Consider the following 27,897-nt stretch of genomic DNA (forward strand, 5'->3'; position numbering starts at 1 on the left):
TCAGTTCAGTCACGAGATACAATGATGTGGTTTTTTTGCCTCTAAGTGGTTAACAATTGCAAAAGGTTATTTTTAATGCCTAGAACTCTATTCACTTTATTTTTTTTCTTTTTAGTGTAGTGGAAAATAAATCTTAAACATTTCTTCTGTTATCTAGCACTTTAAGCCTTTTCATAGCATTTGTAACATGTCTTTGCCAACACTCCACCTGTGATTTTAGCTTGCAGGAAACACTTTGCAAATCTGTTATTAGCTTAGATGCAGAGAGCCCCTGTTTAAATATTAATTGTAACTTCTCTCCTAAGTGCAGTCAAACCCACTCAGTCACTTGTGAAGTTCAATGAATGTTAAGGGGGAGGGAGTGTGTCAGGGGTAGGGCCTGCTCTTAGCTGTAGCAAGGGTCCTACTCAGGTTACCAGTAAAAGCAGAGAAGTGTCCTGATGCCCCCTCTTCACCCCTCCCCTCCCCCCAAGAACAACTAAAAAAGGAGTAACTTTAAACAGTGAGCAGACTTCTTGCACATTCAGTGGACTTTCTGCCAAACTGGGTGTGAGCAAGAGGAACTTCACACAGTGCTGGCAGTAAAAGATGAGATCCATCAGCTGTTTGAAATCCTAGTTATTGGGCACATACACTTCTGGAGAACTTCAGTATTGCTCCATCAAAAATCATATCTCAGTAGAGACATTTATATTGGGGTTGAGCTCTTCTCACATTTTCAGTCACGATCCTCACCCTATTTAAGTTCTTAATTCCACAAAACATACTTTACCCTTTACAATAAAAATTTAAAATGCAAAATATTATGTGTTTACAGACATTTCGGAGAAGCATTTGATAGAAGTGAGGAACACAGTATTTAACACCATCCAACTTGCCTGTTTCCTGTGAAAAAGCAGAGCATTATAATTGTCATATGCATATTCAATATAATGGAAAGATGATCAGCCATATTAAAACCATATGATGTATTTTTTCCTCTCTTCTTTTTCCAGATGGTTACTAATTTTTTATTGGTGAGGTGGTTTGCCTATGGTGTAATCTGAGATTTTTCCTCTTGTCATTTTAGTGAGTTGCTTCTCTTTGTGTTTGCAGGTGGACTGAATTTTAATATGCTAAATTCTGTTAATTGCTTAGAATTTAGATATTTTTCTTATTATCCTTCAAATATATATTTAAAAAAATTAAGTATTACCCACATATTGTTTTTATCTTGCAGCATTCTGTGAAGAAGGGTGCAGATATGGTGGAACTTGTGTAGCTCCTAACAAATGTCTCTGCCCTTTTGGATTCACTGGAAGTCATTGTGAGAAAGGTAAAGCTTTACTGAAAAACACCTTCTTTGATAATGAGAAGTATGGTATGTGGAAGAAGTAATTACTTTCTATTCTTTCATTCTGCTTGATGTTTTCTCTCCAGTGAAGATATGACTGTTCAATTTCTGCCTTTTCTTCACTGAAAGTTTGTCTTGTCTGAAACTTTCCATGTTGAATTTTATCAGGGATGTATCTGCTTTTATTTCCAGCATGCACTTTTAGTTAATTAGATGGGACATCAAATGAAAAATGTTTGCTCCACCAGTTTCCTGTGGTGCAAGCTCAAGGTTTCATTCTGCTTCTACTAAATTTGTTGTGCAAATTAGACCAGAATTCAGATGATTGCTTTTCACTTCAAGTTATTGAATTATTAATATTTGATTTGTTTCTAAGTCACAGTTTTTATAGAATCACAGCCTATTCAAAGATCTCTCACTAGTCATGATTAGATTTTCCCTGTTCCCAGATTTTTCTTTTTCAAAATCTGCTTCTGATAGCCTCATAGTTCTACCTTTCAGTTTGTTTCACAAAGAGCTGGTTCCTTGTCTGCCTAAAATAAGGTGAAAGGGATCTTATCAAACTCCATATAAGACTCTTATTATTTTCTTTATTTAGCAGATTTGGGATTTTATTTTGGTTTGTATTTATTGAGGTTATATATTACTTAACTAACTCAATGTTGGGAGGTTTTTTTGCACTGCACATTTGTTAATAACTGTTTACACATATATTTACTTTTGGATATGAAGTTGATTGTAAATGCAGGTTGTTTGCTGTAGTATGGATGAGATTATAATTGGTGAATTTTTTAAGGAAGAAATAAACGAAAACAGAAAAATAACTGTTACAGTTAAATTAGTGGAACCACTTGTAACCCAGAGACTGTGCAGTAATTTGTGTGTTTGTTAAAGTCACTTAAGCCCAGTTGTCAATAAATCTGCTTCAAATAGCTTCTGATAACTGCTAAATACTTCTGTGGATGTAGTCAATCGGTGTATATTAAAAGGCCATAGTTTCTACTTGTCAGCATTGTTTATGATTATTTAAGAATGAACTAGGACATTAATACTTTCATCTCATCTAGAATAAGTCAGAATACTTACTTATTTTTGCCTGTAGCCTTGTTTTAAATAGGAAAAACCTCCAAAGTCTCCTGCCATTCAGCAGTAAGTACAGGCGGTATCACAGGGAAGTGATGCAAAGCATTCCTACCTCAGAGCCCCGCCTGCCGTGGCTCCCCTGCTGCTAATCCTTCCTGCAAGTAACCCATGTATAATTTGCTCATTCCTTCCTAAAACATCTTTTACTCAGAGGCATCAGTACATTCAGAGGAATGCAGCATACTGGAGATGTGTTCTGTGTGTGTGACTATATGGTACTGCCAGCGTTGCCTAAAGGTGCCCTGCCTACTCAGACTTCAGGCCAGATTTCAGCTCCTCTGCCTGTGATTCTTTCACCCAAGGGTCTTAGAACATTCTTTTTTCTTAGAGCTGTAAAGGGACCTTCAAAACTAGAGCACAGATTCTTTAAACTATTGAAGTGATGGTTTAAAATTGATAAATGGAGGACATAACCATTTTTGACTCCTATGTTTTTCAAGGCTTTTGTATTGTTTTGATCTACAGTATGAGTTAGCACACCAACTGAAGGAAGCATGGCAGGTATGGTACTCTCATTATATCAAGAAATTTAGAGGTAGATGTCAGAAGGCGATAGCTTCTGTGAATAAAATCTATACAACTTGAACCAGAAGGCAGTTTATTTTTTTCTTTGAAGATGTATAGAGTTTACTAGTATGCTACAGATCAAGATAATGATGCTAACTTTGAGAAATCTGACATACAGGCTGGTTTGAGAATGAACAGGGGTTTGTGTATGAGAATTTGTCACATTTTAGTTGTGTTGGAGGGTTTGAAAACTTCGGCAGATGCATCTTATGTCATATGCATATTTCAGTGGCTAAGTGCACATCAGATCTGAGAGAACAGCTTCAGCCTTCTGAAGGTGCGTGTTCTGGCCAGACTAAATGCTCAGAGTAGAGAGGTGATGGAACTACCTTTGAAGCAGGGTTCCTTTTGCTTCACTGATTACCTCTAACAGACACAGTGCTTTCAGGAGCAGAAGGCAGTTCAGTAAAGGCTTTCTTCATTGTCTCACTGCAGTTTGCTGCAGTTTTAAAGGACACCCAAGTATTCTAACCCCATGCTTTTCTCCTGTTACCTTTAACATTAGAAATAAGCACTTTGTTTTATTTAGTATTTGGCACCACTCCCTCAATCATTATGACACAGACTTAAGACAATAAAGTGGTAGGGCAACGATTCAAATCAAAGCCTAAATGTTCTTGGCAAAACCTTGTCTGGTGGAAGCTCATAGTGAAGTGAGGCATATCAGAAGTAAAGTGATGCGTTTTGGTCATATATTAAATTTGCCATCGTGCATTTGAAAATGTCCTTCAAACTGACAACACAGCAGTGTCTTATACATTATTTGTGAGCTGAAAGGACTTGTCACCAGCTAAAAACAGTATGACCCAAATTGGCTTCAATGCCATGTAAAGGGTAAAATGAGCCAGTAATTATACATGTTGTTGAAAAGCAGGTGTGTTTACTTCTGAATATGAATCATATGTTACTCATAGTTTGTGACTGCCTGGTTGAAATTAAGATATTAAGTTAATTTAAAATTCAGAGATATTTGAGAAGGGTAGGATTTATATCAGTAATTTACTCAGGTAAAATTAAAATACACATTTAAGGCTTATGTACAGATACATAATTCAACATGCTGCTAAGAAGAATTACTTCCTGCCATTCGCTTTGGTTGACATGAGAAATCATCATAACAGTTGTGGGGCTATCTTTCCTTATTGAAGGTGAACTGTAAATTGATATTCACAGATACTGTCAAGTGATTCCTTTCTCCATCCACTCTTCATAATGCTGTTTCTTTAAGTATGTGCTTGATGCTTCTAAGTGAATTTTTGTAATATTTGGGATCTGATTTTATCTTCAGATCACTTATTTTTTTGTTTATTTTATGTTTTTATGCCAGGGCTGAAATCTGTGATCTCTGTGATCATTACCGTTTGATGATATTTAACACAGTTGTGATACTTGTGTTGGAAACCTTTGCTGTTGGAATTGTTAGTGATATTGCTCTATGATTCTAGCATGATGGCTGAGCTGGAGATAGGCATCTGTAACTGTATGTAACACTGTGGGCTTGAACCCAGGTGCATCCTTGGCAGGGATCCCTGTTAAAAGCTTCAGAGAGACATTTTGATGTACAGAGAGGAGTACAAATATAGTACTCTGTGAGAGTTGCTGGCAGCATGAACTCAACTGTCCCAATTTTGCATCCATCTCATCTTTTTGCAGCCTTTAAAACAGAAAAACTCTAGATCATTCATTCAGCTGCTTTTTTCTGTCTGTGGAAGGGTGACAGGTCAGTGGAGTTTTAATGCTGGTTTTGTGGACAGGTTCACAGTTATTCTGTATTTGTGGAGTGTTAGTTATTACTGCTAATGATGAAGTGGTGAGGATAAGATAGACAGGACAACCTGTGATGTCAAAGATAGGAGTAAACAGATGACTGAGTGCCTGGAAATTGTAGGCATTCCTTGAACACCTGCCTGCATGTGCTGGAGTCCTGTGCATGGGTCTGAGAAATGCATCTGAGCACTCTGGGATCTGACCAGTTGTGGGAATTATTTACAGTGTCTGTACAAATTATAATTTTGGGTGATGAGCTGGAAACTGCAGAAGGGTTTGAAGCAGTGGGCTCCCAACTAGGGGCATGAAAAGGAAAGTGCAGCATTTTTCCATGGGCTGCAAGAGGGCTTTTGGCAATGGGAGAGCATTGCCTCCAAAACAGATTAAACACAAGTGCACCATAGCTTTTCTCCCCTGTCTTGTGATGGCTGCTGACTGAAGTGGTACACAGTAAATGGGAATATGTTTCTGGTACATTAGAAGGGCTTTGTGTGGGCTGGAGCTCATGGAGGTGGATATAGCTGTGATAGCAGTACATGTGTATTTAGTCTTTATAAAGCATTGAAGAATATGCTCTCATATCACATGGAATAAGAGACATTCCATGTGTCTTAAAAAGAATTACCTGCTGATTATAAACAGAAGCAAGGGAAAGATATGGCAGCAGAGTGTCAGGATGTGATAATTACTATTTTTTCATGTTGTTTTGGGCTGGGCCTGCAAAGAATTGTCTAATATTGGGACGAGAGATAATATTTCAGTATGTACCATGGCTGAGAAATGTGCTTTGAATTCTATTAATTATATTGCGACTAAGTAAATCAAGACTCGTTGTGTTGCAGTAGTTACATATGGATTCTTCAGCACCTCACTGATTTCACAGGTGTGTAATGAAATGTTGCTGTGCTTACATCTTCAGTATGTTATGCTACAGCATGGGAATGAGAAGGTCTTTAGCTGTTTTGTTTCATCATAGTTGGCAGTATGTGCGGTTGTTGTCTAAGAAGCTGCATAATGTCTTTGTGTTTTTGTCTCTTAAATTGCTTCTTCTGGAATATATTGTCTTCTTCAGTCTTTTGGATAAAAACCCCTATAGTCTCTATTCCTGTGGACCCTATGGTTAGAAAAAATGTGTGAATTGTACTTATATGTGCCATTTCTTTCATTCTTAAACTGGATTTTTCTTTAGGTGTGTATCTATCAAAGACATTTCAGTCAAGGAGCCTGGTTTAAAAAATGAGCAAATAAAAACCAAAGCAATGCAGAGATTTTTTTCCATGAGTACGGTAAGCTAAATGTCAAAACTCCCTGCCTATCTCTATCTATGATCTTTTGTAAAATAAGAAATGAGGTTTATTTTGGGAAACAAACCAGCTGTGCAGCTGTGGGCACAAAGCTTTGCATGAGATTCTTTCTAAAGCCTCTAATTTCAAGGTGAGGCAAAGCCAGGATAGAGTGAGACAAGAGGGGTGAAGCAAGTGATGCTTACCTTATTACAGAGAACAGTGGCTGTGGTTGATATGTCACTCCTGAGGGTGTGACAGACCCAGAGATGGCAGATGTTCCAGGTGGCTGAGGTTGTCCTGCTCCATTTGCTACCAAGCTGTTTGCAGCATTTGCCCCAGCAGTGCTTATTGCAGAATGGCAAGGGTGATATCTTAATGTGATGGAAAAAACAAAGCTGTCATTTTTAAAGATACCAGGGAATAGATCAAAGAGTATTTACTAGAAAAATCCGAGTAAGGCCATCTCTGAGGATCAAGGGGACATCTGTCTGCAAATCAACAAGTAGCTGTCAGTGGAAGAAAGAGTTGTTTTATCTCAGTGTCAATTTCCCAGACCAAGAACACTATTCATCACCCAGCTGACCCTCGCATGAGGAGACAACTCATCAGTGTTTACTCTGCCTTATACATATATGTGAAATAGTTTGATTTTAAAAGCCAGGAAAAAACACTAAGTTGACTGACTGGGTTTGGGGTGGTGGTTTTGTGGTGGTGGTGGTTTGTTGGGTTTTTTATGTAATGTTTTTACCTTCCTGTGTAGTTTATTTGTTATGTGCAGGTCTTTGGGTCTGTATATTTTTCTTTGTTTCTAATTAAAGGAATACCAGCTGTATTAATCTTTTATGTTACCCAAGATGATACCTTGACAAGTAACAAATTGTTCTAACGTATTTTATTATTTCTATGACTTGTGGTCATATGTATTGGGTCTGTGTGGCAAAGTTTTGGTAGGGGAGGGAGAGCAGGGAGCCTTCTCTGGAGAAGCTGACAAAAGCTTTTGCCTGTCCAAGGCAGACCCAACACTGGCCAAGGCCAAGCCAAAACCCATCAGTGACACAGGTATTTGTTGTGATGCACTAAATAGTTACTTAGTTGTTGTTTTGCAGTGGATGATTGGGAATTCACACTGAGTAGTTTTTATATTGCACTATGTCACATTGGTCTATTCCACACACCTTTCCCCTCCCTCCCCTAAGCCTCAAGTGTGATGGGCTCTCCCTGAGCTTGCGCGCTCTCTCTCTCTCTCTCTCTCGTCACCAGATACCTCAGCCTCTGGTACCCCCTGAGGTGTCGCCTGGATCTGAGGTGACTTCTTATAATAAACAGGATTTGGTCCCAAGGAGAAGAGCGCCTTTGGTCTTTTACCTGTGTCCATGTAGGATTCCCCCATGATCAGAGGGGACAAAAATGGGAACTCCTACAGGTATTGCCTCTGGGATAATGTATTTAAGAAAGGCCAAATGTTACTGAACAACAGCAGTTGCAGCTGGAGAAAGGAGTGAGAATGTGAGAACAACAGCTTTGCCGACACCCAGTTTAGTGAAGAAGGATGGACAGAGGTACCTGCTGTGAGGAATATAGGCTATCCTAGCTAAACAGGCAAAAAAATGCTAGGACCTCTCTTTGCCATGTACTTAGCACCTGGAAATCACTTGGGAAGGAGACGTTTGTTTGTTCCCGTTTCCTTTGTTCATTTTGGCCGATGCTACACAGTGTTGGATGTTTATTTGCCGAAGCCCACTGGAACCCGGACTAGCTCTGTACACTCCAGTAGCCACGACAGGAGCGGGGAACAGCTGGGGACTGGGGGTTGCCCACAGGTGAACCTGAAGAGCTGCAAGATCTACAGTACATGCTGTTACAGCCACAGTAGGGACCAGGTGAAGGAGGAGGCTCTTTGTCTTGAGGTTCCTTGAAAAAAAGTTCATTCCAAGTGAAGGGGTAAGGCAGAAAAGCCTCAAGCAACTCAGGGCAAGGGGTTAAATACAGCTACAAACCAGGGAGTGGATACAGAAAATCATCCAATAGGAGGATTTCAAGGGTGGAGCAAGGGGATTACATCAACACTGTGGGACCGATCAGGATAGGAGGAAGAGACGGAAAGGTCACAAGGGCCAATGGGGTATTGTGGATTAGGGGATTTCCAAGTGGGTGTTTCAATCAGGGATTGGCCCAGGGGGTGAGTGGCAGGGAACATTCAGAAAAAAGGGGCAGGGTTGCCTTGACAGGCAGGGAAAGAGGGGCAGGGTCGCCTTGACAGGCAGGGAAAGAGGGACTAGAACAAAGGGAGGGGAATAACTTGAGGGACAGCTTTAAGGGAGGGTACAACTTAGGGAAAAAACTTGGGAAAAACGTGGTGGGAATAACTGAATGAACCATTTAACAATAACTTAATGAAATAAACACAAACCACAACATTTATTAAACCATAAATTCTAATTAAGTACTACAGGAGGATCATCATGTTCAGATTAGGAGCAGCAAACTCTGAACTCTAAATATAAAAGCCCTATGTTCCTGATGAACTTCCTGCAGCTGAGAGCTTATCTGGCCAAATTTTGTAAAAAAGCCTTGCTCAGACTGAGGCATTGAAATTGGTTCCCTGTTAGAGGTTGTGCTGCTTTAGTCCTTTCATAGAGTTCTCAGTCCCTAATTTAGCATCTGTTCAGTTTATCACGAGGAACATCTCTCACACATTCTGTGTGCAGCCATATCTGCTTTAGGTTCATCTTGGATTCTGAGGACTCAAGCAGTGGGATTTAAATTTGTTTCAAGAGGCAGAATCACCATTGAATCTACTTAAAGAAAACAGAACTAGGAAGTGTTCACAATTCTGGGCAAATATTTCTATTTGAGCAAATAGAAATATTCATATGTTAATGAAATTGCCATTTTGCAACTAAGAAGTTTCCATATATGAAGCTTTCCTTGTGATGTGAGCCATACAGAAAAGACAGTTCCTTTAAAATACCAACTTCACGGTGAATTAACTACAAATGACATCACATTTTACTGTGATAAAAAAAAAACAAAACCCAGCAAGTCTGCTTTTGAGTGCAGTGCAGTAATGATAATTTATAGCTTATTTTGCCAGGACATTGCGACCCCTTTGTTTTTTTGAAACTTTTTTCCAGGCTGGTGCCTACATTAGTGGAAAACAGTAATTCTACAGAGAAGTACCAGAATTAGGTAGTAGACCAGATAAAAATTGAATAAAAGCTACCTCAAGCACTCCAGCTACAGGCAGTATTTAGGGAACATTACTGAGTTTAATAAGCTCTTTGCCACCTTACTTTTTCTTATTAATAGCTAGCTCTGGACTGGAGAATCAACCATGAATATTTAAATTTGCTGATAACCTAGAAATAAAACTCCAGACTCAATAAAACGCAAGCAGGCATAGAGAGGTACTTAAAATTTTTAACACAGGAATCATTTTGGCTTCAATGGGAATTTCACCTCAGTAGAAGCCTTAGGATCTGGTGCAACTGAATTCGTTGAAATGAATAATAAATGGCTCTAGTGAAATAAAAGAGCATCTAGAGTGGGGTTTTTGTGTGGAACAATCTGTGTAATGAAGCTCCCGATGATGAATATGCCATTTACAACTCCTTGATCTAACTAGCTAATCTAGGAGAAAGATCCTGTTCAAACTGAGTAGAGAATTCAGTCTCTTAAGAAAATGTGTACAACTGAGAATTTTACTGTGTGGAGCCATGTTCTCCTGAAGTTCAAAATAGTGAATGATAACATATTTAATGAGTGATCTCATTGAGGTTAATCAGGATGTAGTGAGGGAAAATGTGCCTCATTCATCAAAACAACCATAAGAAACCAATTTCTTTTTGAGAAATACTCTGACAAATGAAGGGACTGGAGAAAACCACATGAGAAAAATCATGCTGATGTTGTACAGCTTATTGTGTGTTTAATACTGACAAAAAGTCAGTTTTCCTGCATTTCTTTTAATATAAGATTTTTTTGCCCTGAAAAAATTATAGTACAAGAATGCTTTAAGCAAATGAAGTAAATGTAACCAGCAAGCTGGCACTGGGGATGGGAGGTCACTTGGATCCCATGTCCTGCCCACAGTCTTTCTCCCTGCTCTCCAGGGGTGTCTGACACTCAGCTCAGCCCTCCGTGGCTGTGCAGCCCACCAGGGGCAGTAGGACCCTGATGCCCAAAGCCATGCCAGGCATGGCTTGGCCCACTTGGAGTGGCAGAATCCCATGGGAATTCAGCTCTCTGAGCATCCTCTCTGCTTTTAGCTGTTCCCAGTGTCCTTGTCCCACAGACCCTGGCTCTGCCAAGTACCACCAGCTTCTCTGGGTGCTGAAGGGTGTCCAACAGGAGAAGCACAGTGGTGTGAGGGACAGTGATCTTCCATTTGGAATTTCTTGGGACAACTTGGACCAGAACAATATCTATGAGGCTGTGGTGTTGGATGGGATGCATCTCGATATGGCCCAAAAGGAAGCCCCTAAATCATCTGCCCAAGGTCCTGAAAGACAAGGAGGTCCATGCTGACTCACTGCTCTCTAGCTGTATCTGATTTGACAGGAAGGGCTTGGGCTTTCCAGGAAACTCCAGCCCTGATAATCTAATCTCGAAGAAGGTCATCCTTGGCATTACTGGGAAGTGATGGAAGGACTGTGCCAGCGTCAGCCATGGGCAGCATGATATATCCGAGGGAAGTTCCTGTCTAACTGATGGATTATCCTGCTGCCATAAGGTCATCCATCTCATGGATGGTGGGAAGTCAATGCAGGTTCTATTTCAGGATTTTAAGAGGAGTTTTGATCCTGTCCCTCACAGAATACATCTGGAGCAGGTGTCCAGGTGTGAGATAAGCAGGGACAGTGTGTGCTGGGTGAAGAACTGGCTGGTTTTCAATGGCATAGGATCCATTTTCTTCTCATTGACTGGCACAGAGCTGTATTTTGATTTAGGATAGGAATGTGATGCATAGCACACAGATGGTTTGGATGTTGCTGAGCAGGGCTTGCCCTTCTCTGGCTTCTGGAGGGTCCAATGAGATAATCCATGCTTTTCAGTGGGAAGGGAGGGATGAGTGTGGAAGACGGAGGCAAAGAATGCACCTTAAACACCTTTGGCGTGTCTCTGTCCTTGTTTGTGAGGTGACCATCCATATACTGGAAGGGGACAATGTTATTTCTACTTTTTTTTTTTCCCCATTATTGTATTTAAAACCGCTCTTTTTATTGTGCCCCACATTTCTGGCCACCTTCATCTCCACCACACCAGCTTTCACCACAACAAATTTCTCCCTACAGTGGCTAGAAGCATCTGTGTATTCTTCTACTGACCTGGATTCCACAGGGCACACAGCTTCCTTTTCCATCCTCTTTCCCCGAGAAGATGCCTGTCCAGGCAAGCCAGCCTTCTGCTTCGCCTGCTTGGCTTCTGACATTTGGGCATCACCTGCTCCTGTGCCCTTAGGAGGTGATGTTTCCAAAGCGACCAGCACTGATGGACCCCAGTACCTTCAAAAACATTTTCCCCGGGGACCTTGCTTAGCAGTTCCCTGAGCAGCCTGAAGTCTGCTCTCTTTGTGCTCCAAGCTGAGGCTTTGCTGGCCCTTTTCCTCTTGTCAGCGGTTTGAGCCTCCATTTATTTGTGGTTGCTGTGACCAAGACAGCCGCCAATCCCCGCTTGGCCCAGGGCACGTGGGGCTCAGAGGGCGGCCTGGCTCGAGGGGGTCTCAGCTGGAGAGTCCTGGGCTGTGGGCGGCTCCTCTCTTACTGAGAGGAGGCTCCCCAGGGAGGAAGAAGGCTCTGGCATGAGCCACAAGGCCCCTTGCCAAGGGACAGCAGCAGGAGATGTGTCTCTAGCACATGTTGTCTGGAAGGAGCTGTGGGAAGCTGTGGGGCTGACCTGAGAGAGGGTGTTCCCCAAGCCCAGCAGGCAGAAAGCCCCTGGCACACAGCGGGAGCCGAGTTTCAGGACACCAGGAACAGCCCCTCCCTCACCAGTGCTCCCAGCCCCCAACAAAGTTTGAATATGCACATGGTTGCTGCCAAGGTCCCTCCCCTTGGGAACAGGGCTGGACACTTTAAAAAGGGGGTTCAACACCCCAGGGGCAAGGCCAGTACAGGGAGGAATGAGAGGGATGAGTGTGAGAGGGCCACCTCTACTCCTCCCATCCCACACCAGAGAGCAGGGTCCTTCCTGGGACATAAGGAGGATATTCAGCACCATCCTTGCCTGGGATAGCAGTTCCAGGGAAATCCAGGAAGGATCAGTGCCCAGCTCTGTGTCCTAAGGGCCACTTTTCCCACACCATGCTCCCTCTAAGTCCAGCTTTGCAGGAAGGAGCCACAGGAGCCTCCTGGTCTTAGATGGAGTTTTCTTCCAGGAATTTGCTGTGGAGCTCATTTCTCTTTTCTCCTCTTTCTGAGCTCCTGTAAACATAGTGTAAAGCTGGAAGGGGCAGGAGGACGGGAGAACACACAGCTGGGGGAGTCTTGGGCCAGAGCTTTTCCCATGTTGATCAGAATTCATCACTGCAAAAGCATTGGGCTAACATTTGGAGAAAGAGATCATGTCCCCATTCATGTAATTCTTGGAAGGTGAATAAAATGGGATAAATCACTTTCTTAGGTGACTTATGTAGATGGTAGCTTATGTTCATGAGGGTAACTTATCCAGTTATTTTGCTTTAAGGAGTCAGGGTGAAAATGTGAGTTAAACCCTCACTGAAGGAAGTGCCATCCCCTCTTTACTGACATAGCCTCTGTAACATCCACAATTCAGATGAATTTCAGTCCATCAGAGTATCTGTTTTTGCAAGAGTAACACCCATGGTTTTCAACAGTCTGCTCCAGGAAGATCTCATGAATTGTACAATACTACACTACAGTGAAGAAGCCACAACTAAAGGAGGTGACTCTTTGCAGAATCTGCTAAATTAAATGCAGCATGTGTAGTCAAGAAAACAAGTTTATCCTTAGGATTGTACTCATATGTATGTGCAGAGAAGAAATGAAATAGGAAGTTTTGCTGATATGGAACCCTGGAAACTTTCTTTTCTCCTCCCAGGCTTTTTCTGTATCAAGTGAAATATTTTTATAATCTATCGTTCCTTTGCTAGTGATGTGTCAGTTTGCTGCAGAAAGTACCTAATATACCCAAAGACTTCCCTTCACAGTAGACTTTTTCTGGATAATCCAACATACTATACCTGGTAACGTATTAAAAATAAGTAAAATCAGTAGAGTGATACCCGTTGTGTTTGGAAGAAGCTTACTAATCTGTCAGTGTGGCATTAAAGCCCATTCCAGGTTCAGTGCTCACTAACTCACTCTGCAGTTTCCTGTTGCTTTTGTTAGGCTTTTTTTTCATGCCTGTAGTCCTCAGAGAAGGAATATGCATGATGTTAAAATAATACTGTGCTTAAGGTGGGGTAGGTATGAAGCATAAAAGGAAACTCATATGGTTCTGATTGAATATTTCCTTTGCTAGTTCCATTATGATTGAAGCAACTTTAAAATAACAGTCACACTGAACTTCCAGGAGCTATATATCAAAGTTATTTTCAATCTTTTTATAATGTTATGATAAAAATCATTCAGTCCTTCACATTTGCAGAAATAGAGTTCTTCCTAAATATATCAGGTTTTTTTTTACTTTTAAAAATGAACTTCTGATTTAGCAATTCAGGCAGTTCAATAGCTGAAGTTTTCTACTGCTTAAGATGTGCAACATCTGAATTATTTCTTTCAGCATGTAGTATCTACTAAGTAGATCAGTCATTTCAGAGACAAACAGAATGGTAAAGATTATATGTGAAAGAGTGAAATTACCTTTCTTGGTTATTTTTTTTCTGAAGAGACATTCTCTGTTTGTTGGCAGTCTCATCTTCAGAATGGTACTCATTTATCTTTTGAATGAGACATGAAATGAAAGCCCCAAACACTGCTGGTCATCAAAGATCCAGTTGAACCTGTATCCTGTTTTCAGCCTGTGTAATTGAATTCTGCCTTCTTTAGCAATGCCAGAGAAATTACCAGTTGAAATAGCTGTCTGGCAAATGTGGAGTGGCACCCATGTCTTAATGTCATAGATGGGCATATTTCTGTGATAGGTTATGGATCCTTACAGTTTTTGATGGTAATTACATAGTTTTAAGTGTGAATGACTCTTAGGGGGAGTACAGGTGTGTGGATGTGTGAAGGTGAGCTCATCCACCATTCTCACTGGATTGTCTTGGAAGCAGTGGTATCCCTAAACTGGACAGCACGGTTCAGCAGGGCCATTTACTGGTTCTTGCAGCCCTCCCACATCATCTTGTTGCAAAGCTGGTAGGCAGAGGTGCTTTTAGAGCTGAGAAAACTGGGAGGGCACTCACATTCTGATCAGGATCCCATGCCTCACTCCTGCACGTGTTGCAGCCAGCCAGCTTCTTTATAATAGCCTGCCTGTTCATTGCCAACTTGGGATGTAGACACACTCAGTTCAAGAGAGATTAAATAGATTTTTCTCATTTTCAAGACAGTGTTTCAACAAGTTGCCAGGATGAGTCTGTCCTTTCTTTTGCATTTGAGTCAGTGACCTTGAAAACCAATGAAAGTTTTCAGGCTTAGAAGTGAAATTGCTTTGTAGTCATGAGGAGAAAGTTAGTTCTTCTCTTGAGTTTTATCAAAGTATTAACACTGTTTATCACACAAGTCAATGTAGGGCCAGTATGTTTATTTTACTTGCTTACATGACTACTTACGAGGATTGAATTCCAATGTTTTATGAAGATCTTCTACTTTTTCATTAGATGTTTTGGAGCACAGGTGGTACTGCAGTGTGGGAGAGATGTTTAGTTATCAGTAGTGGTTATGTAAGGAAAAAATTGTCTCTGTCAATTGTTTGTGATTAGGTTTCCTAGAAGGAGACTAGTGTTTTCTCTGGTGCTGGTCGGTTTGCTTGTTTTCTCATTACCATAGATTGGGTAAAGAATGTCCTGTGAGCTGTGTCAGCCCCTGCAGAAAGTGAGTTTAGTAGTTATATTGGGTTTGAGGGGCCAGGTTTTAGTAGTTGTCAAGGTCACAGGGGTGGTGGCTTTTGTGAGAAACTGCCAGAAGCTTCTCCCATGTCCAGCAGAGCCAAGGCCAGCCCCTTCCAGAATGGACTTGCTGCTGGCCAAGACCAAGCCAGCCAGTGATGGGAGTAATGCCTCTGATAACAGATTTAAGAAGGAGGAAAAGGTATTGTGCAGAAGTAGTTGCAGCCAGAGAAGAGCAGGCCGAGAACATGTGAGGGGAACAGCCCTGCAGACAGCCAGGTCAGGGCTGAAGGAGGGGCAGGAGCTGCTCCAGGCACTGGAGCTGAGATTCCCCTGCAGCCTCTAGTGAGGCAGAGCAGCCCATCCCTGCAGTGTATGGAGGGCACAGGGATGCACAGATCCACCTGCAGACCATGGAGGAGCCCACACCAGAGGAAGGGGATGCCCAAAGGAGGCTGTGAACCTGTGGGAAGCCCATGCTGGAGCAGGGACCTGGCAGGGACCTGCAGGCCTATGGAGAGTGGAGTCCATGCTGGTAGTCCTGGTAGGACTTGTGACCCTGGGGGACCCATGTTGGAGCAGGGTGTACCTGAAAGGACTGCACGCCGAGGTAGAGTGACCCACATGGGAGAAATTCATGGAGAACTATCTCCCATGGGAGGTACCTCACACTGCAACAGGGGCAGGATGCTTCTCCCAGCAGCAGAAAAAACCTGTGATGATCTGACCATAGCTTCCATTCCCCATCTCCATGTGCTGCTGAGGGGGAGGAGGTAGAGCCTGGGAAGAAAGGAGGGATGGAGAGAAGGTGGTTTTAAGGTTTATTTTACTTTTCACTATCCTGCTCTGATTTTTTTTATTGATAAATTCAATTAATATCTCTAATTCTAGCCTGTTTTGCCCATGACAGTATTTGGTAAGTCATCTCTTCTGTCCTTATCTCAATTCATGAACTTTTGCTGTATTTTCTCTCCCCTGTTCAGCTAAGAAGGGAAGAGACAGGCTTTGGTGCATGTGTGGCATCCAGCTGAAGAGTGAAATTACACAGAGAGAGACAATAAAATATTTACTAAATGCTCCTGGTGCATTCTGACATTGTAACTCTCAGTTTTGTGCCATCTATAAATTTCATTACCTTGTGCTTAGTTTTGATTCTGATGTTAGAGAAAGATTAATCTTCCATTACAGTAGTGTGACTGGGCAGGGGCCTTTTTCCTTGATACTCATTCTCCCAGGACATCTGTCCTGTCCACCTCTTGTTCCAGCCACAGCTCTGGAAAGCCTATCAGTCAGTCCAAAATGAATTAAAAATGGGGGAAAAATCTCTGTGTATTTCAAGAGATTTTTGGTTTTTGTCTGTTACAACCCTGTCAGGTTATGAATTCTAAATTGAATGGAAGCTGCTTTTTGAGATGGGACTTCAGTTTTCTAGAAAAGCCTTTCTTTCCCCCTCCTTTTATTGTTTTGGTTTTCGCCCTTGGAATATCCAACACAGAGTTTTTCAATTCTTTCCATTAACTGTAGAGAAAGTAAAGATTTTATTCATCCCTCAGAAGGTTTCTTCCATTTTCCCATCTGAAATCTTGTTCTTCTATAGAGAAATCTCCAACTTTGATAGAGGTCACAGCTGATGCTATTTGAGGTGTGTGTGCTGATAGCAGCAACAACTCCTTCAGTGATGCCATTAATCATTTGCAGGTTAGGGAGTCAGATATGGTGTGATAATGCCTGGCGATTCCTAAAGCCTCCCTTTTGAGATGGCTTGAGTCATAGGTTTCTTTTTGAAGAGAGATTTGATTTTTTTTTTCAATCCCTCCTCCCCTTGTCTTTTCTCAGCAAGTTTTATTAGGTGTATATATTACTGAATAAGATGAAAGAAGGTTCAATGTGTAGATGGTGGGTCACTGAGGATGCAGAGTCTAATCAATACTGAGTAGAATTTCTCTATATCTAATGTCTGTCTCACTGAATTGACTGTAGGAGATTTTTTCAGATCCTCTCCATGATATGTATAGTTTGTAAATGTGAAAAGAATTAAATACAACATTACAGAAGGAGGTAGTCCACTACTGCCTCGTCCAGCCACTATAAAACGACATATTTCTTTGTTGCAGTTGTAAGTTGTCCTAGTTGTGCTAAAAGTTTCCTTACTGTGTGTTAAATAAATTAACTGCTGCGTTAAATCCATTATTATATCTTCTTGCTATAATCCACAAAATTTAATCGGTCACTTAGTCCATTTGCGGTATAGCTTCAACAGTGAATTGATTCACTGTAAAAATAAATTGAAATAGCTCCTTTGGAGAAAATTCTTCCAGGGAGAAGGAACATCCAAAGCAAGACATGTGATATAGTTGACATTGCTACTCTGTTAACTTGTGGAAAAATGGAAGACATGTCACCTCATTGCATTTAATAGGATTTTTCATGAATGCTAAATTCAATCTAGTTAAAGAAACTTCTGTATAGTATATTCACATTTCTAGATTTCATGTTCCACTCTTCTTTACACTTCTGTATATTAAGTGCCAGACTTAAAGGGCATAGACATTTTTTCTAAACCAAATTGAGAAGTAAAATGAGGGAAGAATTTTGTCAGTCAAAGCTAAAAATAACTGCCTGTACGTGCAACAACCAATTTCTGTTTTCCACTGAAGGAAAGATAGCTTTTTTAGAGTCATGAAGAAAAGGGTCCAACCAAACCAAGGAGTAACTCCCTAAATGTTTTACTTTTCACTATTAGAATGTCTTACTTTTGAATATAAATTTAAAAAATTATACCTGATGTAAAGGACTGACCATATCAGAAGCAAAAGGTAAAAATCAAAATATTATATCAACCTGTAAAGACCTATAGGCTTTCTGGTTTTCATAAGCTTTTCATTTATAATGTTAGTTCTACTGAAACAGGCTGAAAACTTTGACTTATTAAATTTGAGGAAGAGGGATTTTGTGAGAACATAATTTATCTGACAGAGTGATAAAAGGCTTTGTCAGTCTTTACCACAGTAAGTTATCTTACACTACGAGTAGTCATGTGGATTTCAGTTGTCTAATAATGATGTAAAGTACAGCTCAATGTAATGCTAGCCAGGGAAAATTAATCCAAAAAGTGCAATTAATGAAAGGAATATTAAGTGGTAATATGTATTCAAAAAACATTTTGAAAATAACATTTAATTCAGAATATATGAGTCACTTATCTGATGTTATGAGCATCAAGCTTTATAAATATTGGGATATATTATAAGTTTGTAGTTTGTCTATTATAAAAAAACAAACTGTATAATACTTAAGAGTTATAGTTGGCTTCTTCCAAGAGCAGTAAATGGTTCTAAATTTCTGGACACAAGATGAAGGTGTTCAATCCTCAAGTTCCAGATTGCTCTAGTGAATGAATAAACCCTGGTGGGAACTAGAAGGGTCTGAATATCTTATTTTTGTGGCTCTGAAGATTTTGGCTGGATGAATTTTAATCTTCACAGGAAAAAACCTTTGTATGAGTGTACAGTGTTAAAGAATGTTTAAGGTGGATGGAACAAAGGCCATATAATGTTGGCATACTGACATATCAGATAATGTACATGCAGAAAATTTGAGGAATGTAAGCACAGAAACAAAACTTAAGAATGGAGAGTGTCATTCTAGCCTTTCTCTGTCTGTGTATCATATTGGCATATGATGTGATTGGTTGTACTTTCTGGGACTGCTGCCACAAGTAAGGCAGCAGAACTTAGCACAGGGCATCTTTTCTCTAGGTTGTGTCAGAAAGTATATAGTCTTTGAATGTACATGGTGTTAGTTTGTTTTTCCAGCATAGAAGCAGGGGGAAAACCAAAAACCCCTTGACAATCCTGCAAGTTGATTGAGGAGTTACTGTAGATTGTGTTTTATAATTCAGTTTAGGGAGGATAAGCAAGAAAAAATAATTTGAAAATTATATAATTCAAACAGACTCTAACAGATTCCAGTTTTGAGCAGGTCAGCCGTAACAATCTATCTTAATTTTCATGTTATTAATTTAAAACAGAATCTTTTTTTGTGTGCTGTATAAAATAGCACTAATATGATGGGCAATGGCAATTTGTGGTCATGGAGATTGTTTCCTAGTTGGAAACAACTGTTAAAGTATTCACCATATAAAAAGAGTGGATATTGTAGTTGTTTATTAAGGTCAATAATAGGCATTGTAAGGCAAGGGATGAACCTGGCAAGACCTGGTATAAACTCATCACAAGTCTTGGGTTCCTTTCTATGGGTAAAGATCCAGAGAATTTGGCAAAGTCATCTCCAAGGACACAGCTGTCTTAAGAAAGCCAGACAGAAGATTTTATTCCTTTGGGTGATTAAAAGCCAAGGTAAAGCCTCCTTAAAAGATGAGTTTATACTGTAAAGATGAAATTATTGCTGTTGTTAAGGGCTGACTTGGCTGAATATGGTTCCTCAGAACCATAGAAAGGAAAGGAAAGAAAGGAAAGGAAAGGAAATCACAGGTACCTATTTAGTTGCACCTATATATTTTGTGGATATGTAATACATGTGTACCACAGTTTATATGTGCCTGAAGTCATGTCTTTTAAGAACACCCCAGGAAGGAGTGCCAAAATTGCTTGTAAATGTTGGCAGATAATCACAGTATTCATGAATTTTCATTTACTTTTCTTCTACTTCCCTCTCAAAAATGCTCAGTGTTGTTGTGAGCATTCTGTTACTTCCAGAAATTAATTTGAAAGTGAGATAATCTAATCTAAATTCAGCGTAACTGTAAATACTGCTAAAATATGCTTTCAGGACTGATATAACATTATATGTGTAGTGTGGGGTGTAGGTCATTGCTTGTTTTCAGAAAACAGGGATGTCTGTGTCTAAATAATACATTACTGATTCTAAACCACAATTTGTGATTTTTGTGTACACTTGCTCTATGGAGATAAGTAAGAAAAATAACAGTAACAAAAAACCAGCCTTAATATTCTGCATTTTGGATGTATTTTTCTTGTGTTTTATAATAATGGATATCTGTACTGGAACAACATATTCTAGATCTGTAGACTTATGCAGATGACTCTGAGTAGCTCCCATGGGGAAGGATTCTTATATAGCAGTGAAGAAGTGGAACAAAAATAGTATTTTCATTATTCTGATTATGTTTTTTGATCTGTGGTAGGCACACTCTTGTGCATGTGTGTACATTTAAAGTGGCTTAGGTGGGAGAGGATGCCTGGCAGAGGATGTAAGGGCTGCACCATCAAGTAAAAGTAAGTGAGGAAAAGAGAACTTGTGGTATATTTCATCTGGTCGCTCTTAGTGCATTGTTGCAGGGGGCAGCACCATTAGGTGCAGTGTTTGTGTCATGATTTTTACAAGACCTGTGGCATTTTCCCAAAATGTTATTTCTCTAATTGCACCTCTGAAGGAGTAGAGTCAGCTCTGCAAGAAGACAGTGTGCTGATATGGTGCAAAACAGTTTCTAGTTACATATTTTATCTTCTTTCCATGATTTATTATTTTACAGAGATTTGGATAATTAGAGTATAAAATCCCTTTTGATGATTGCATGAATTCCTTTTCTTTGGAGTGGAGGAGGGTGTATAATGCTTAAGGAATAGTAACCAAGTGGTGAAAATAATTGAGATGTTCTTGAAATTTTAATTTTTTTTTCCTTTTGCCTCTGTTTAGATGGATGTGGGTCATGGGTAGATAATGTAGCATAGCTAGTTCTGTTCTTGTGATGTTTCATAGATCAAGCTCTTTATTTCATTGTTAATTTTCTCTGACAGCATCACAGCATTTAGATGTGAGGTTTTTTAAATTTATGTACTGCAAATTTGGCTTCATGTTGTAAACGTATTGCAGCTGTAAGAATTATCAGGTGAATAATACTATGGAAATAATTTGAGATTTTTAAAAAACAAACAACACCTATGTTGGACTTCTTACTGTAATTTAAAATTCAATATAGACCTAAATTTATTAATAAAAATCAAGGAGTAGATGTGATTATTTGTTTTAGCAAAGGGCTTTAAAAATTAGAAAAAAATCCACTGGTGTGAAACTATCCTAATGCCTCTGGCTATGAATATATTATGGATCTATATCTTCACAGAAAACATTTCCATTCTGCCATCTTCATTTACTTCAGTCATTTTCTGCTTTATTAATTTCACCTGGGTTAAATTTTGTTTACCCTGTGATGTAATTTATTTTATTGAATGTGATTCTCATAGGTCCCTCTGAGAGACACATACAGCTCCAGCCTGCAACTAACCTTCCTGTTTGGTGTCTTCATTGCTGAAATCTGCTTGCATCAGAAGTATATAAATAATGAAGCTGGCAAGAATTTAATGTCATGGAAAATATGTCAGAAGCAAAGGCAGTTTGTGTGTGTATATCTTTGTATGACCTTTTACATCCTCATATTACACTACCCATATTCCTTTTTGCATGAAACCAGGAGAGCAATTTGTACTGGAGATACTTCTGCAGGGAATGTTCATGTTTGACAATTAAAAGACATAATTTCCTCTGATAAGCCTTTTCTTTGACTTCAAGCTATTTTGGCAGATTTTCTTACTCAACATAATTTGCTCTTGACATCTATTATTACTTAGTCATGATTTCAAATACTACATATTGTTTGTAATATTAAAATACAATGTATAATTGACTTCCAAGGCTTTTAAAAAGAATATAATTTTTCACAGAAAATGATGTAGTCTTTTGACTGCATATTTTTAGAAGAAAAAAAATACTTTGTTTCACATCTCTCTTTTCAGGGAGTACAGGCAGTTGCTTGGATTTATTTTCTTTATTCTTCAGTATTTTGGGAGACCTTTGTTTTGCTGTTTTGAGTAGATCTGAGGTTTCTGACAGCAGTGTACCTGTGGAAATGGTTAGGACTGAATATAATGTGCACAAGTGGCAGGTAGACATCCTGCACACGATTCTTGTCACCCGAGCCATCAGACTTCTCTGACACTCTTTCATGCCACATTTTGTACTCATCGTTTTTGTCCACTGAGGACAAAAAGCAGCTGTCTCTTGCCCATGCATCGCTCAGTGCAAGCTGTCTGAAGCAAGGCTTGAATAAATCTCTCTGCTCAAAAGAGGAAGGATTTTAAATAACTAGGCTGCAGAGAGAGGGTGGAGCAAATTTTGGGTTTCAAATGTAAAGATTTTTAACTTCTCTCCAAAAGAAAACTCTTGTGATAGTCTTGTGACCTCTTCTTTCCACCATATTGGTAGAGAACAGTCTTTGTTGGTTGTTCAATTACCCTGATATCACAGGTGGATGAGTAACACTGAGGAGGCAGTAAATTTCAGACATGTTTAATGTCACCCCTTATGTTCATTGAGGCCTGTTACAGTCTGTTCTGGGTTTTATGTGTGAGTGAGAAATAACAGAGATCTAAACAAAAGAGCCTCCACCTACAGAATACCAGTGAGAATGCTCAAGTATTTTCTTGAAATCAAAACTGTGGGACATACTTCTCCAAAAACACTTACTGCTTTCTAACCCCTCTTTTATTGTGTGAGAGATAGATGTTGCTATCTGTTCTTAACTTATAACAGGATGCTGTGAGGAAGAAACATTGTAGGAAATGTATCAGTGGTTTCACTGCTGGAAGTCTGAATAAGAACAGTAAGTCTGGAACTGTTCTCACTGTCCCAATTCTTTGAAACAAGATCATGCACCTCCATGAGTATGATGGCAGCTACTCCTCTGAACTACTGGTTTTTTCTTGTTTTTCTTTCAATCCACAAAAACAGGCAAACAAACAAAAATGCATTTTATAAAACCCTTTGATACAATTATAAACTATAATTGTTCTTTTCTACCTCTTCCTACTTTCCCCTGTGAGTATAGATGAAAAATGGTCCTACAATTGAAATGAGACTGTGCAATTTTCTTGGTGAAGAGAGGTCTCTTAACCTCTATCCCTTTTTCTTTGTACTGCAAACTTTGTGGTAGATTTCATGGACATACCTGGAAATTGAGGATTTCATAAATCCGATGGCAGTCGGCTGCCATGTGAGAATGGTGTTTGTGCAACTGAAAATTGTGAATTTCTCAGCTGATGTATGAAATTCTTGAATTTATTGAAAGGAAGCTGTTGGTAGAGCTAGAGCTAGGCCATGGCTTTTCCTGGAGCTGATGACAACACGGTCGTCATTGTGGCTCACTTTTCTGTGGGCTGTTGTCTTGGTGCAGAAAGACGGATTTGCCCGGGGAGGAAAGAAAACAGATGCTTTCTCCAGGTTTAGGAAAAAAGATCGAATGTGTTGGTGTGTGACTGATAAAATGAGGCTCCTAATGAGCTTTAAAGCACTCTGACTTCTTTTAACTGTAGTGGAGCCTGCTTGGGGCTGCATGAAGAACCTTGTGGTGATAACTTTTACTGGTCTTTTTGCTCGATTTTATTTGTGCTTCATTCTTGGTGAGCCAGAGCATTTGAGTTATTTTTCATTCTCTTACCCAACCCCTCTGCCCTTGACTGTTGTTGTTAATCTCTGTAGCTAAACAGTGGTTTTCTTTGGCATTTGTCTTATCTTACAGAATCAATATAGAAAGGAAAAAAGGGAGCAAGACCTTAAATATTTTTAAATTTTAACAGACAGCTGAACTAGAGTCTTAGAGTGTGTCAAATCCACACAATGCTCAGGGAATGTTGCATGCAATTCAACAAAAACTAATTAGATGTGATGCTCCATATGGGTTTGTGTGTCTGTTCTTAAAATGCAGCAAGTAGTCTGATTGGGGAAGGGTGGAAAGAGGCTGCTTTGTGAAGACAACTTCTTACACTCTGTGACTAAAATAAATAATGGCACTTTTGGGCTTGAGGTGCATATTATTTTGGTTACTCATAGATGTCCTGCTGCTCAAGCACCCTGGAAACAAATTCATTTCTTTTATAAGAAAATGAAACCCAGAGTTAGTTTGCTTAAAGCTTGTTTTGATCCTCTGCTGAAGATTATTGTGTGTTTCCCTGACTGTCCCATGTTCTCTCTTGTTTTTTCCTTATCTGGTCTGAGACGGTATAACAGAGAAGAAAAATGGCCATATCAAGTTGATCTGTAGGTCTTGAGTTTCAGGAACTGCCTTCCTTGTTGATAATCATTCTAGATGAATTCCATTCCTTCAAAGAAAAGAAGGCTGTATTTTGCCATGTCAAATTACTCTATTATTGTTCGTTAAATACATTTTTTTGAGGAAGGAGAATGATCTCAGATTTATGGAAGGCCAAAACTTGCATCTCTTTTTTATAAAAAAAACCTCACAGGTTTTTATATGTATACTATAAGATTATGCTGATTTGGTCTTTCTAGTCAAGGATATGAAACAAGAGTACTGGCTGTGCTAATCAAAAGATATATGTAATCCTCTGAATATCAGATGATTTCTCCTGGTGCCTTGAGTTAAATAGTTTGGCTGCTTAAATGTTATTCTTCAGTTAATACTGTTGTTCTTGTTCATGGCAGGTATGAATGGAGTTCTTTTATGTATAGTTCTCTCACCCAGAACGCACAGGGTGATTTAACCGTTTCTCTGAAACACCTTTTTTTGGTGGGTGGGGGGGGGGGGGGGCAGGGGGTGGGGTGTTTTTGAGTGTAGTGAAGCCCTAAACAAACCACTTGCGCACCAGAACAGCTAAAGAAATGACAAAGAATGTGCTGCCTTTCCTGAGGTGGGCAGTTCTGCATTCTGTATCTTCTTTCTATCTGACCCACAGATCTGAAGGAAAGATAAGTGTTGCTGCTCAGTGTGGACAGATAGCTTGGGTTCCAACCTCATCTGCTCCTGTGCTGGAAAAATACAAATACTTCCTTAGATAACCACGGTCAACATAGGCAGTTTAGCTTAATGGTAAGATATTAAGTGTGCTAATAATAGTAGAGATTTGGCAGTACATTTTGTCACTCTTTATATGTTATCTGCATATTTTTTAGCTTGACAATCCGACAGAATTTCAACAGAATTTTGTGCACTCTGTGCAGAATGCTCAGCCACTGACTAAACGCAGTTTCATTCCCCGACTTGCCCCATTTCTTTTTCAAAGTGCCATTCAGGCTCAGTGTGTGAGCTGGCTGGGAGTCTCTGGGTGAGCTGGACAGAACTTCAGTCCTGAGCATGCAGTAGGGAAAGGGCAGAGCTGCTTTCTGACCAGGTCATACTTGTGGAATGTAAGCTTTGTGACTACAGGTATGGTGTCACAAAGATTATGTTCCACAGTTATGACCTGGTCTGAGGCTTGGAATGTTTCACAATATTTTCATTCCTTTAATTACAAGAAATTGTGTCAGTTCTGATTTTGTGAGTATTTCAAAACTGTCTGCATTGAACAATGTGTAGACACATTTTAGATGTCAAAGATGAGCAAGGTCAGAAGTGCTACTTCTTTACAGGAGAATGCAGTGCTATCATTACTGCTGTTAAAAATCAGTATCTCCACAAGGTTCCCTACATCCAGTTCTGGTATGACCAGTTGCCCATGGAAACATTCATGAAAGCTGACCTTCCCAGTCCTTTGATCTTGGCAGATCTCAGGGGAAAATCAGGGCTTTTTTTTACTGTCATATAGGATCATTCAGCCATAGGCTGAAGGAAAATGTAGTTCTGTTGACAAAATCAACATGGACAGGTATGATAGAAATTCAGCTGTTAATTCATATGTGAGCGCTGTTCTTTCACATAAAACAGTTTCTTAGAAAATGTCTTGTGATTAAAGGCAATGGTTATATTCCAGTTCAAAATACCACCCCGCAGCATGTACGTTTTGACAAGGTTTATGAGTCTTACTTCTGAAAGCACTCTAATGCATAACCTTCACAGGTGATTTATGATGATTTTTAGGAGACTAGGTAATACTGTAAAAGGACAAGGTGAAGAGAGAACTGTATCCAATTTAGAAGTGATTAAAATAAGGCTAAGCAAGATCCTCTTTTACAATATGTTCAGTTCACTTCATGAACAGTAGGAGGCATGAATGATGGCAATATCCTGAGTTCCTGAATGATTTTTCTTGGTCCTAGTAATCTGCAGATTAGCCACCTGGTATTGCTGCATATGTTGCTTAAAAAATCTCAGTCAGCACCTGTGTCATAATTTGGAGTGGAAGTAATTACAGATTGTGACTGACACTTCTCTTAAAACCTTCTGGTTTTCAGGGTCCATTTCTGCCTGAAAGCCCTTTTTTCTTTCACTAATACAGAAGTCCAAAATACATACTTCCACTTTTTTTACCTCCATAATAAAAGAAGAAAATATATTGGTTTTTAAGGTATCACCTGCTCATATACAAACCACTGCCAAGTTGTAACCAGAAGTTTTGGTGGTTCAATCATTACAGTGTTTCTTCTTTAATGGGAGCAGCCTCAATAGCTGGTTATGCTTCAGGCTTGTCTTACACTGAATTTTCTCTCTGTCTCTTTTACGGCCAGCCCAGCTGGGCTCAAAAGGTTTGGCTTCTTTGCTCTGCAGAGAGCCACTCTGTGGATCTGCTGCTCTTGGAGCTGTTTTGGGGATGTGGGAGAACTCCTCCTTTTCCCGTCTCATGAGCAGAGCTGGGGCTCCATTTCAGCCAAGCCAAGAACCACAGCAGGACTGGTGCTCCCCACCAATCCCCTGTGGAGGGGCAGTGGCATTCTGCAGCCAAGTGGGGCATCTGGTGCCTCTCTGAGATAGGAGGGAGGGGGAAGAATTTGGAATTCCCCTTCTGTCTCCCCTTAGAAGAGACAAATAATAGTAGAGAAGCAGCAAGAAGCGTTTCCTAAACCTCTTCTCAAAAAAAGGCATCTTTTTCAGCCAGCCTAGGATTGCTTGGCAGGCATAGTACAGCTTGAGTGCTTTCACTGGGAAACCATAGAATGGTTTGGGCTGGAAGAGGTCTTCAAAGCTCATCTAGTCCAGACCCCCTGCAATGAGCAGGGACTTCTTCAACTAGATCTGGTTGCTCAGGGCCCTGTCCCATCTGGTCTTGAATGTTCCCAGGGATGGGGCATCCACCACCTCTCTGCGAAGCCTCTTCTAGTGTTTTGCCATCCTCAGTATAAAAAGCTTTATCCCATTACCTAATCTAAATTGATCCTTTTTTAGTTTAAAACTATTACTCCTTGTCCTATCACAACAGGCTTATCCCCATCTTTCTTATAGGCCCCCTGCAATTATTGAAAAGCCACAGTAAGATCCTCCAGGAGGCTTTTCCTCTCTAGGCTGAACAACTTAAACTCTCAAATGTTCTTCTTAGGAGTGGTGATGAGAATGGGCATAAACTCATGCTTAACACCACCTTTACAGGATTGCTGTACTCCAAAAACCAAGTGGCCTTCTAGCAGATGAGAAATACAGGTGGTAGTATGGGGGATGGATTTCTTCTTTACTTTTTTCCACACTGCCTCTGTGTTGGTCAGGTTTGTTGGTAAAGTTCACTCTCTTGTCTGATTCTTCTCACTCATTGCTACTCATGTACAAGAGCTTGTGTTTCTTTCCACCACAATATCACCTTGCTAGCTAATGTCCAAAGTATTTTTGGAAATTCATTAAAAATGTAAATGGAATATGCTTGTGTTATTTTAATTATGAATCAAATGTTACCTAGGGGTTAACAGGCAGCTTTCTAGACAATAACAGAGCTGTGAGTTTCTTCAGTGAAAATGTCATGGCGATATCCTTCAATATCTTGTGATGTAATTTATATATTCCATTCTATGTATGTATGGTTTGTGGCATTTGGCCTTTAATACCCTTAAAATTTCTATTTCCCAAATAGAAAATGCAGAGAACTGCCTTA

General features: G+C 39.9%; 1 protein-coding gene across 5 annotated transcripts in view; it reads left to right on the forward strand.

Annotated features, from left to right (window-relative positions):
* The window catches only part of NELL1 (neural EGFL like 1), a 282,863-nt gene that overhangs the window by 211,484 nt on the left and 43,482 nt on the right, over nt 1-27,897 (forward strand). For all 5 annotated transcript variants that reach the window (XM_068194180.1, XM_068194182.1, XM_068194181.1 and 2 more), the window contains one exon: nt 1,220-1,315. In XM_068194180.1, the coding sequence (XP_068050281.1) occupies nt 1,220-1,315 (96 nt within the window). The remainder of the gene's footprint in view (nt 1-1,219; nt 1,316-27,897) is intronic.

This window comes from Anomalospiza imberbis, chromosome 6 (assembly GCF_031753505.1).
Source record: "Anomalospiza imberbis isolate Cuckoo-Finch-1a 21T00152 chromosome 6, ASM3175350v1, whole genome shotgun sequence".
Lineage (NCBI taxonomy): Eukaryota > Metazoa > Chordata > Aves > Passeriformes > Viduidae > Anomalospiza > Anomalospiza imberbis.